Here is a 12355-nt window from a genome sequence, read left to right as displayed (position 1 = left end):
ATCAAAGTTGCATTTTGTGGTTTCGAAGCTAAGTTTTAGTGCCGTTTCTAGAACACAGCATCAAGAAAATGTGGAAGAAACAGCAATAATGGAAGAGCCGGTTTCTAAGCTGCCTAAAACTAGCAATGGTAATTTATTTTTTGTTACAGAATGCACTCAGGCTGCCAGTCAGTGTATGACTGACACACACACACACCCTGAAAAATCCTAGCTACGCCCCTGATTTACATGAGAAATCTGGTATTCATTGGTGTGTTTAAATTTACAGACAATACGAACTAATGTAAACAATTGGCTTCAACTCGCATAAATCTGAATTGGAAATGTTTAGTGCACTTTAGCTTCTGCAAACGCACAACTCTACTAAAAGATTGATAAATGAGGCTCAATGTCCCCAACATTGAAACCTGAAAGCTTTAAAAACTCTAACAGACCTTTACTTTTTAACAGGACTGTTTTGGGATTTTGCTGAGTTTACTTTCAACTGCCTGATTTTTTTCCAAAGTAATGAACTGTGTAGCAGGAAAATCCCCGCGTTTTCTAAACACACTCCTGAAAATTACTCATTAACTAGGGGAATTAAATTTGATATTTTTGACGTTAATCATTAATGTACATGAAAGAAAAAGGCTTAAAGTTAGAACTTGTGAAAATAAGTACTAAAATGCACTAGAATGCAGGGTTCTGCGTGTTAGGTTATTAAAATTTTTTTTCGGGGGACTTTGCCCCCCCCCGACCCCATCTTAGTTTGACTTTCAAAAGTTCAGGATTTTTTTCTCTGCTCCACTTTCATCTCTATTTACGTCTCCGATGTGTGACGTCATGTTGTCTTGACATCCGTGCAATATTGTAAACCGTATTCAATGCTCATTCTCCATTGGGTAGAGTGACATAATACACGTAAGAGAAGTGATATGCTAACAATATTGCATGAAACCCGCTAGAAGGGAATAGAACACGTTTTTATTCCATTGAAAAAAAAAAAGTGTCCTGTAAGTATAATTCCCCAATATTTCACTTCGATGACATCACTCCCAGTGTTTTTCCTGCTGACTAGACACGCGTTCCCAAAATGGCAAACCGGTACAAAATTCTTTTGTGGCCATGTCCGTATAATCTGAAGAACATTACACAGTGGTGTGAACATATGAAGTACATCTTTGCGCCACTGTATAATATCCTCCATCTTAAATATTGCCTGTGTGTGTGTTACCTGTGGTCAGGTGAGTGAATGTTCCCTCTGCAGGTTCACTAGGCAGTGCTATGCCCATAGCTTTCCTAATGCCATACACACTGCTCACGTCTCCAGGAGTCACCTGACTGGTCAGCTGAGCCAAGTTTTCAGTCACCTTCTCCGCTACACACACGAGCAAAAATGTATAGGAGTGCTTTATAGGTAATAAGGAGCAGAATAAATCAGAAACCATAGTTTCTGAGCTCTAGGTTCATGACCGTGCGAGTGTGTACCTAGCTGTAACTCCTTCACAGTTGGTGCAAGCAGGCAGATCATATTAGGAGGCTGTTTGGCACTAAGTCTCTCTCTCTGGGCTTCGTGCAGATCCCTCAGCAAAACGGTTGTCTCGTCCAGCTTCTTCTGGAACTGTTCCGCTTCTGAGACACGGACAGAAAGCAGAAGTGCTCGTTTGTCAGTCGATATTTCTGCTTTCACTTTAAAGCACTACAAAAAGCACATTCATGCAGGAGGTATGGTTTGAATGAAAATCATTCTGTGCAGCAGCCATACACAATTATGGCTGACTAGGAATTTTAAAATCCAGACGAGAAGGATGTTATGAGGCAGACTCGGCCAGATTTTGTGTGGTCTGTGTTTTAACAAGTGTGTGCGCGCTCACCCTGCGAGTCGAAGCTTTCTGGTAGGAGGTCAAAACCCAAACCCAGACTGATGATTGAATTCAGAACGGTCATGCTGTTCGCAGTCTTGAACTCTGATCCGACCACCTAAAGAGGGAAAGACAGGAAACCAAGGGGGCATTTAGCAAAAAAAAGTTGTACATAAGCAATCTTAGAAACACAATGTGCTTGTTTGATTTCCCTGAAACTTGGATACACACTGTGGGGCTCTTTAATCATCTCTAGCCACAGCATAACAAGTGCCCCATAGAAAGGAAGGAAATGAACTAAAATATGTTAATGAAAACAAACATTTGAATTGTACAGTGCAAAATGTTACACCCAGTCATTTGTGCCTTTTATTACTCAATTCATTAAACCAGCAGGGGAACGCGGACACTCACAGTGGCTTCAAAGAAACGAGTTCCCATCAAGGAAGATGTTCTTACAAGCTAAAAATGAGTCCTTCAAACTTGTCCCTGATTTTGAAAACCGTTTTTCTTCCACAACTATTTTTTGAAGAAGTGAGAATGTATGTAATGGTAAATGTTCCCTCAGTGTGTGTGGCTTTGTTGACACAGCTGCTTTACGAGAGACAGCGAGAGAGAGATGCCTTACAGGGTCCTGTCTGATTTACCCAGCTTACTAAGGCAGGACGTGAACTCCTGTAGTCCGTTCTGAGGACTTCTCTCCATATCAGCTACTCATAACCAAACCAGAACATCGAGGACGTAGGAGCTCATCTGGCCCGTCACCAAAACATCAAACAGAACTGAAATCGGGTAAGAACTGCGAGAGGACGTGCGATTCGAATGAGAAGGCCCAAAATTCGTAAAGCTGACCTAATTAGGATGCAGTGCTGCAGCACAGCAACCTATGGGCTCCCCTAGTGGAGCCCATAGGTTGCAGTGCAAAGCACTGCAACTATTGTTCTTCTACGTGTTTCTTCTTCTTCCGTATTCTTCCTCCTACGCAAATTTTGATTTTGAATAACTCAATAACCATACGTCGCACACAGACAAACAATATATCAAAACGTGCGGCTCAATCGGACTCGCTATGCTATTACTTTTCTCTACAGAATACGATTTTTTCACGACGTAGTCGCGAAAAAATCCCCCCCAAAAACCCCATTCATTTCTATGGAATTAATTGAAAAAAAAAAAGCACTTTTTCAACGTTTTTCAAACGTCCGCTGCTCTGGCATGCTTTCACCTAGAGACGTGATTCAAACTCTAAAACGTAGGAAAACTTCTCCTCTGTGGATCTGGTATTCAACTTTTCTGCTAGGTTCTACACTTTTGGATCAGTCCCGGCTCAAACGCCATGTGGGTTCCGGGAGAAAATCCGGCTTTTGAATGGGTGTCTATTGCGTTACACACCAGTGCAGCTCGTTAAGTCAGAGTGGAGAAAGCTTGAAAAAAAAGGTCAAACTTTCTCGCTTAAACTGTGTTTTCAGCCACAAATTTCCCTCTACAGACATGATTTTCTCAAAAGTAGTAGGAAAACTTGTCCTGATTCACACAATGTGTCTACCTAAACGATAGGATTTACAGTTTTTGAATGAGAAGCCTCAAACTGAGGAGAGCACAGGTGAGCAGCCTCACTGACTCCCATTATAAATGGGACAGAAAAGTCTCATTTTTAAGTCGTTCTAGTGTCGTCATTTTTAACACTACAGACAAAAAAATACATCATTTTATTCAGGAGACCCTTCTAGCGCTCACTGTGAAAGAATTTTGTGAATAGCTGCTTCCGTTATCGAGTTATTTGTCATTGTTCGAGGCCTGGTCCTTCATAAAAAACAGCACAAAACTCCATACCTTGTGTGTCTTAGCTCATTGACACCCATTATAAAAGTGACAGAAAAGTCTACAGACTAACACTACAGACAAAAAATTACATCAGTCTATTCAGGAGACCCTTCTAGCGCTCACTGTGAAAGAATTTTGTGAATTTCTTTTTTTTTGTGAAAAAAAAAAAAAACCAGCCTCGGTCGGCATGACACTTCAGCTTAGCCGCCCACTTTATTAGGAACACTTCTGTTCGTACATACAAACTACAAACACTCTTCTAAGAGTTTAGAGTTTATTTTATTTTTAAAAGGGACAGTGCACAAATTAAACATTATCCTTGTGGTAAGGACAGATGTCTGTCCCAGGTTATAGCAGTACATGCTAATTTCCGCCTGTAGTCACTTTGTTCATACTCTTGAATAGCTCTTCTTCATGACGGCTGCTGTCTCAAGCACACACACAATCATTGCATTGAAACATCATTGCAGGTCACACATTCACGGCCAGCAAACATGCGTGACCGAATTGCTTCGCGCACTGCATCCTCTCACAATTTCCCCCGGGGAACTGTCCGGTCTAGTTAGTAGCTTGTTAGCAAAAATCTGACAATATAATGACCAAGTTTCGTGCAGAAGGTCTAGTTCTTTCAAACGAAACAATCAGAACTGAGGGAGGAGACACGATTTAACCGAAAATCAATCAGAACTGGAATCGGATAAGAGAGGAGATACAATTCGCGTGAGAGGCCTGGAAAATTCGTTAATTTGGCCTAATTAGGAACTCGTTAGCAAAAAATTTGACAAAACAATTGGAATGGAAATCCATGGAGGACATACGATTTAACTGAGTTGTGGATGACTGACGTGACACCATGGCAACAGTATGACCACTTTCATACAATCGAAGCTTAAACTACTAAAAACCTGACATTTTTATTCATTTCAGAACACTAGAACATTCTTAACTACTGTATTTGTAGTCTGTCTCTCTTTACAGTAAGGGTCTGGGATAATACGTCTTATTAAGCACGTTTTTGGTTTTGTTAGAACGGTCACATAAAATTTACACCTCTACGCTCTTCCTTCAGGAAATGTTTACTTTCCCAATGGATGAGTGTTTCAGGGAACGCTCTCTGACACACCGCTTGATTTTCTGACCTTTGGAAGCCTGCAGTAAACACACTCAACATCTGGATCTGAGCCCGTAATAGGCGTTTCTATATTGTATAAATGAAATCCTACAACAAATTTGTCAAACTGACAGATTTTCAAATATCTTCTATCATGATTTGGGGCTGTTATGGTGTCGGGTTTAGTCACCGTGTACAATTAGATGGTTCCGTCACTGGCGACGCTTTCAAAATACAAATCAAAATGCATTTATTTCTATAACCATCGATGCATCTTTCTAAGAAAGGAGGACATTTAGGGAAGTTGATTTCCCTTCTTGTCTCCTTTGGGGTTTATGGTGTATATTTACACAAGGATGTACAAAGATTTTTTTTTTTTTAATGGATGATTAATAATGTACCTTGAAAGTGTGTTATTTTCCGACTAGGTTATCATATTGTCAAAACTTTAAACTAACACCATTAAAAACTAATTCATCAAGACTACGAATGCAACTGACTGTATTGTATTTGCCGTCAAACATTACTTTGCTGCACAAAGTGCTCGTTCAACTGCCTTAAGGCTGCTTTATACTTTTGGCACTGGGCGTCATGCGATTCGAAACCAATTACAAAATCCTTCATGCACACAAAACGTGAACTGACAGCCGCACAATACCAAAGTGTCGAACCAACAATGCTGATTTTGAACACGCACATCCTCGCACCAGGATGGATGTGTCAAGTAAGAAATTAGTCATCACGTCCAGCTCCAAGGCACCTTGATTGTTCTCTTCTCTTTTTGATATGTTTGGTTTTGTTCTCTGACTTGTTCCCTGCAATTTCCATAACTGATAATTAAAAAAAAAATTTCAGGCCGTGCAACGTCTTTCATTTGTAAAAGACTCCACTAACTCGGTTCATTTAAACCTTTTAAGTGTTTGTCATTTTTAGATCACATTTCTATCCAAGTATGTACACTTTTTAATGATAACGATCTAGGCATGTAACGATAAATCGTGATTATCAGGCTGTGCAATCTTAGTTTTTCCTTGTGGTACTTGCACTGTTTAGATCCCAGAGGGCACAATAATATACAACAGTGTTCATGAGCACGACTTCACCAGAAGCGAAGGTAACACAGCTCTAACACCGGGCAAATACACAACAACGGATCTAAAATGTGAAAGAGGTGTTGCGTGACTGTGTACAAATAGATTTAACAAGAAATCGGAGCTCTCTTTTTACAGACTGCTGAAAGATGATGAAGCAAATGGAGGCGGTACAAATGTTCGGAAAAGTTTATGAAAAAAATGTACGTTTGTTATTAACTTTTTTTTTTTTTTGCATTTTTAATAAAAGGAATATTTTAAGTTGATAAAGAGAAAAACTAAATGATGTAGCTTTTGATAATTTTTTTTCTCAAAAATAAAAGTGGGGAAAAATCGAAACATGAACCCAATCGTGAATTGCGTGAACTATTAAATGCCTGCTCGCGTCCATATTTATGACCGAAAGATTTTGTTGTTACTAATTGGTATCATTAAGTATTCAATGTGGCGGCACGGTGGTGTAGTGGTTAGCGCTGTCGCCTCACAGCAAGAAGGTCCGGGTTCGAGCCCCGTGGCCGGCGAGGGCCTTTCTGTGTGGAGTTTGCATGTTCTCCCCGTGTCCGCGTGGGTTTCCTCCGGGTGCTCCGGTTTCCCCCACAGTCCAAAGACATGCAGGTTAGGTTAACTGGTGACTCTAAATTGAGCGTAGGTGTGAATGTGAGTGTGAATGGTTGTCTGTGTCTATGTGTCAGCCCTGTGATGACCTGGCGACTTGTCCAGGGTGTACCCCGCCTTTTGCCCGTAGTCAGCTGGGATAGGCTCCAGCTCGCCTGCGACCCTGTAGAACAGGATAAAGCGGCTAGAGATAATGAGATGAGAGAAATATTCAATGTGCTGAACTGCAGGATGTGACAATAGCCTTGAAAAATAAAGATATTCATCAGCAAGCACCAAGAAAACCATTTACCAACAAAACACTCAGGTTACACTGGCCTGTGTACAGCGTGTCGCAAAACTCTGGATCTACAGGCATGTTTTCTTTTTATTACAAATCCAAGATGGCTTCAAGACGAACAATACAAGATTGAATTGAACTTGTTTCTTCTTTGTGACCGTCTGAATTCAGCAGTCTATAAGAATCGCTGCACTAAAGCAGGAAATCCCCTCTGCATATAACATATCTGTTCTGATGCATGAAGAAATGTTCAGCTTTCTTGTAATCTGCATTTTAAATAAAGAATTGCTTAAGGATGCAGACTTTTGGGAAACCCTGCGTGATGACGTTAGCCAGGCGGCCATGACTACACACACGAAGCTAAACAAATTATCTGACTGTTTAAGGTTGTTTGTTGCTCTATCAGCAGGTTTCCGGAATCATAAATCACTAGTTTAGCTTTCATTTTTGCTTGCAAATAACATCACCACGAACTTTTGATTTCTATTTATAAAGCTTGAGAACGTCATACTGTTTTTTTTTTTTTTTTAATCTTTCAAATGCCACAGCTTAGTTTCTCAAACGCATCCAGTAATGAAGCACTTCTAGTCCTCTTTAAGGCCCTCGCTGGTTTTGTGGAATAAATAAATGTCTGTGATTGTTACAGATAGTAATATCTGTACTGACTTCAGAAACGTATATATTTATCGTCGAGCCGAGTATGGAGGCTATGATGAAGCAGGTCAGTTGGTGTGACTCAGAGGTTTAAAGCCCTGGGAATTTCCCACCACTCAGATGATTAAAGCATTCAGACTCGTTCAGCCAGCTATAAATAAACTAGTTGTAAAAAAGAAGAAAAAAAAACCCCTCAGTTTTTCCCACTTTTGTACTGTTTTACCTCGACATCATCGGCAGCATCTGACTTCTCCGTTTCCTCTTCTTGGACATGCTAAAGACAGACAGACAGACAGACAGAGATCGCTTAATCAAAATGTTTGACTTTGGATGTCCAATCTGTTCAGACTGGGTAAAAGCACAGGATCGAGGATCAGTTCTCTTTAACCCTTTAAAAATGTGTTATATGTAAGGGTCATATGTTTTTTCCAGCACGTCCTAGACATTATGATGAGAGTCAGTTTTTAGCTTTACTACTACAATACTGTAAACCCAAGAATCAGAAAATGTAACTAAATACTATTCTTTACAACTAAAATGCTTGTATTGACCCAAGCGGAATTGCACAGAATACAGGAGATCAAATTAAACCTTTTTTTTAAAAAAAAAAACAAAAACGAGATCAACACTCTTCATATACATCATGAAACACGAGTGCTGATCTGAGATCAGCTTTATATATGTTATCACTTCGATGAATTAACAAGTTCTCAGACCCTCGCACTCTTTGAGAGACCTCTGGATGATCATCCTGGTCTGAGAAGTTCCTCAGAATTTGCTTTCGAAACGGCGAACTCTTCTTGTTAGGTTAAATACGTTGCAATTTGTTAGAACTAGGGCTGAAGAATATGAAAATATAATAAATACTTTTGTCAAGTTACACATTTCTGACATAGGGTCAGTATCAATTTTTTTTTTAAATCTTAAACTGTATGTTTTGTTTTACAGATTCCCCCCCCCCGGGCGGCACGGTGGTGTAGTGGTTAGCGCTGTCGCCTCACAGCAAGAAGGTCCGGGTTCGAGCCCCGTGTCCGCGTGGGTTTCCTCCGGGTGCTCCGGTTTCCCCCACAGTCCAAAGACATGCAGGTTAGGTTAACTGGTGACTCTAAATTGACCGTAGGTGTGAATGTGAGTGTGAATGGTTGTCTGTGTCCCCTGTGATGACCTGGCGACTTGTCCAGGGTGTACCCCGCCTTTCACCCGTAGTCAGCTGGGATAGGCTCCAGCTTGCCTGCGACCCTGTAGAACAGGATAAAGCGGCTAGAGATAATGAGATGAGATTCCCCCCCACTTTCAGTGTTTTCGAATTTGTGTGTAGACTTTTATTTAAAAAGTATCAAACTCAGTTTAACAGGACTTAATTAAAAAAAATATATATGTATCGTGTATCATTCAGGGCTTTGAACCGGTTCAAGGAACGAAAACAGGGAACTTTTTCTATTTCACATGGAACAGAAACTTTATTATTTTTTATGTTCCGGAACAGAAACGCTTATTAAAAATAATGGTAACCGGTTAATACCGTTTTTTATTTCGTTCCTCAAAGTTTCCGTAGCCTACAAATAAAAAAGTCATTCTTCTCCTGCGCAAGTTTCTATGACCCGCTGGGGTTCACTTCCTGTGTGACGTTCGCTGACTGAATGTAGAGGGCGGGAGGGTGGACTACTATCACGTCTCCACATCTTAAATAAGAGGTAAATATTGCAGTCTATCGTTATTCAAAAACGTCAATTTCAAACACGATATCAATATATTTGTCCATGTTAATGAGAGGCTCGCGAACATTAAATGACGTTAACCTCTGTTAGCCTATCAATGCATAGGGCCTGACTAGCCTTTGGTAACACACTAAACGAATTATCTTTCATTTTTGGCACTTTTTCTGTTTGTGTAGATGGGAAGACGTACTGAGAATCCAAATCGCCAACATTTGAAATAATAATTGTTTTGAATTATTTCTTGTCTTATTTAATGAAGGTTGTAATAGAATTAGCCTACATTTGGCTTAAGCTGGATGAGACAGAGACATAATTTTATAGCCATTTGTTAAACAGCTGACAGGGAACGTAATTAACTGTTCCGGGAATGAAATTTTTTTGTTCTAACTGGTTCGGGAACGTCTATTTAATGGTGGAACCCAAAACCGGAAACGTTAAAATTCCGTTTCTGTTCGGAACGAACCAATAGGAAAAAAATTCTGGTTCAAAGCCCTGGTATCATTCAAAAGTATTTCTTTTTTTTTGCTGTATCGCACAGTCGTAGTTTGAACAGCAGCAAAGTTGAAATTAATCAGAGATTGTTTCAGTATTTCTGTATAAAGTTGATTGCGTATGAGCTTAACTAAGCTTCGGACCAATCGCACTGAAGATTAGATGACGACGTGTGAACATTTAGCCACAGAACCTTTTAAGAAACACAGGGGAAAACGACGTCTTATAGCAAGATGGTAGCAAAAATATAATATTAGTGATAAAATACATCACGATGGAATATTTAGATAAGTCTGGTTGCTGTTCCGTAACTCAAAACCCTAGCTAGTTTATTAGTGGGCGGTTATTAAAGACAGGATGACATGGATGTGTTGCGTATTTGTAGATCCTGCCATTTTTAAATGTGTGTAGAGATGTTTGTTAGGCATTATAAACTTAATTTAATCTTTCACGAGTGTGTTTTAAAATCACCAGCCTGATTTTTTTTTTTTGGCAGAAAGAACTGTTACACTTTCCCATATGGCATTTAATAAAAAAAAAAAAAAAAAGTTCATCCTTACAGCCTCGGTCTCTTTTAGATGTCTGGAGTGCTCTCCGTTGGTCAGTGAGTCCAAAATATTATCCGCCAGTCTGCTCATATGCTCGTCTGACTTGGCCAGGAAATCTGTAATACTAATGTGCCCCACACACACACACACACACACGTGTTAAATAACATTCCTAAGTGAGTGTGATGTGATGAATGTGTGAATGGTGGCATTGACTGCGTGAGGGCTGGACTTGGCTACACGCACAAAACAGCAGATGGCTGGAGGTGAACTTTCAAGTGTTTCCTATTACTTATTTCACATTATAAAATATGCCTTGGGGCGGCACGGTGGTGTAGTGGTTAGCGCTGTCGCCTCACAGCAAGAAGGCCCTGGGTTCGAGCCCCGTGGCCGGCGAGGGCCTTTCTGTGTGGAGTTTGCATGTTCTCCCCGTGTCCGCGTGGGTTTCCTCCGGGTGCTCCGGTTTCCCCCACAGTCCAAAGACATGCAGGTTAGGTTAACTGGTGACTCTAAATTGACCGTAGGTGTGAATGTGAGTGTGAATGGTTGTCTGTGTCTATGTGTCAGCCCTGTGATGACCTGGCGACTTGTCCAGGGTGTACCCCGCCTTTCGCCCGTAGTCAGCTGGGATAGGCTCCAGCTCGCCTGCGACCCTGTAGAAGGATAAAGCGGCTAGAGATAATGAGATGAGATGAGAAATATGCCTACATCCCAAAAAAATAATGATGCATATTTTGTGGAATTAAAAAACAAAAGTTGCATGGCGTAATAATACAAGCATCATACAGATTACATTTCACGTGTATTCCTGTATTTGAATAGGCGCGTGCACACACCTTTCAGAACCCTGCAGGCTGGACTCGTCTCCGTAACAGGAGTAGATCAGATCTGAGTCCTCTTTACTGATGTTTGCAAAGCTGGAGTCGTAAGTGGGCGCGTACGAGCTGAACGGTCCGTAATTCATATACGTCACTGAAAGAAAAGAAAAAAACATGGAGACAGACGTGTTATGCAGGATCACGCAACGTCAAATCACATCTCGGCGCAGCTGATTGGTCAGAAGGTGTTGTGTACAACTAACAGAAGGCTCGGACAGTACTCTGTGGCTGGAACATGAATGTCAGGTTTATAGTAACCGCTCGTACACAGGGGCTTGTCCAGTGGGCGCGCCGCATCATCGATGTAATGTTTATGGAAGGAGTCTTTAGTGTCGGCGCTTTGTACAGTCTTCAGGACAGAGGAGCTGATGGTTTCCAGTTTCTTGGTAAAATTAACTTCTAGAGAGACTCAACTGTTTATAATGTCAGAGATTACCGGCGTTAACTTGTCTCGTTAATTCAAGGTTGCAATTTATTGTCAAACTGGTGTGGCTGTATCGCCGTGCCGTTCTACAAAAACCTTCCGCTATCGGAGTTTCATACCACACTGGTACAGATTCTTTTCGTATACACTTTAAACACACAAAATGTTCACGACAGTATTACCTTACATTCATTATTTAATTATAAATCCACTGCTCCGTTAAGAATTACCGCTTTACTGTTACCTGCCTCCGCCAAGCAGTTCAGTTTCAAATTCCCTCAAGGCGTTCCTGATGAATTATGTTCACAAGAACATGAGGTCACATTGAACTTGACCTTTGTCCACCAAATTCGAAGAAATTCCCTCAAGGTGTTCACGAGAACGGGATGTACGTCTGAGGAGGAAGTGATCTTATGGAAAACTCTTCGGATTGCATCAGGAACGCGGCTCTTAATCCACTGATTCAACGGTTTGGCAGAGACGGAGTTTTTCCAGCGTGCGGTTTGATGTCACGTCTGATTATTTCAGAAGCGTCGACTGCATGCGTCCAAATCAAGCTGCTGAAAAGATTCCGCTCCTGACGATTGTTTGTTAATCACGAATCAAAGAAAAGACAAACACAGTGTCTGTGAGGAATAACAAATCATTTATCAGCGTCCTAATGCTGAAACCTTGAGCACAGCGGATGGATGATAAGGAGATTATTCATGCGTGGTGCGCTGAAGCTATTACAGTTTTACAGAAAGCTGAACACAGCTGGCATTTTTAACTGTATTTACAGAACAGATTTTAAAATGCTGAGAGCAGGCGATCAAACAAACCAGCCAACAGTGTTTCTGTGGAGAGACGGGTAGATTTAAAAAAAAAAAAAAAAGAGAC

At 40.8% G+C, this 12355-nt stretch overlaps 2 protein-coding genes across 2 annotated transcripts in view; one reads left to right on the top strand and one right to left on the bottom strand.

The window, feature by feature from the left end:
* adcy7 (adenylate cyclase 7) overlaps positions 1 to 10136 on the top strand; it is a 32857-nt gene extending 22721 nt beyond the window's left edge. The window contains exon 9 of the mRNA XM_060911638.1: positions 8365 to 10136. The gene's annotated coding sequence lies outside the window, so the exon portion shown is untranslated. The remainder of the gene's footprint in view (positions 1 to 8364) is intronic.
* Positions 1 to 12355, bottom strand: part of brd7 (bromodomain containing 7) — a 31699-nt gene that overhangs the window by 2583 nt on the left and 16761 nt on the right. The window contains exons 11-16 of the mRNA XM_060911637.1: positions 11011 to 11146; positions 10187 to 10298; positions 7640 to 7690; positions 1854 to 1959; positions 1468 to 1611; positions 1214 to 1357 (exon numbers count right to left, since the gene is read on the bottom strand). Coding sequence (XP_060767620.1) covers positions 1214 to 1357; positions 1468 to 1611; positions 1854 to 1959; positions 7640 to 7690; positions 10187 to 10298; positions 11011 to 11146 — 693 coding nt within the window. The remainder of the gene's footprint in view (positions 1 to 1213; positions 1358 to 1467; positions 1612 to 1853; positions 1960 to 7639; positions 7691 to 10186; positions 10299 to 11010; positions 11147 to 12355) is intronic.

Source organism: Neoarius graeffei, chromosome 27 (genome assembly GCF_027579695.1).
Source record: "Neoarius graeffei isolate fNeoGra1 chromosome 27, fNeoGra1.pri, whole genome shotgun sequence".
NCBI lineage: Eukaryota > Metazoa > Chordata > Actinopteri > Siluriformes > Ariidae > Neoarius > Neoarius graeffei.
The sequence above is the reverse complement of the archived record's forward strand: the minus strand, read 5'-3'. Positions and strand labels throughout refer to the sequence as shown.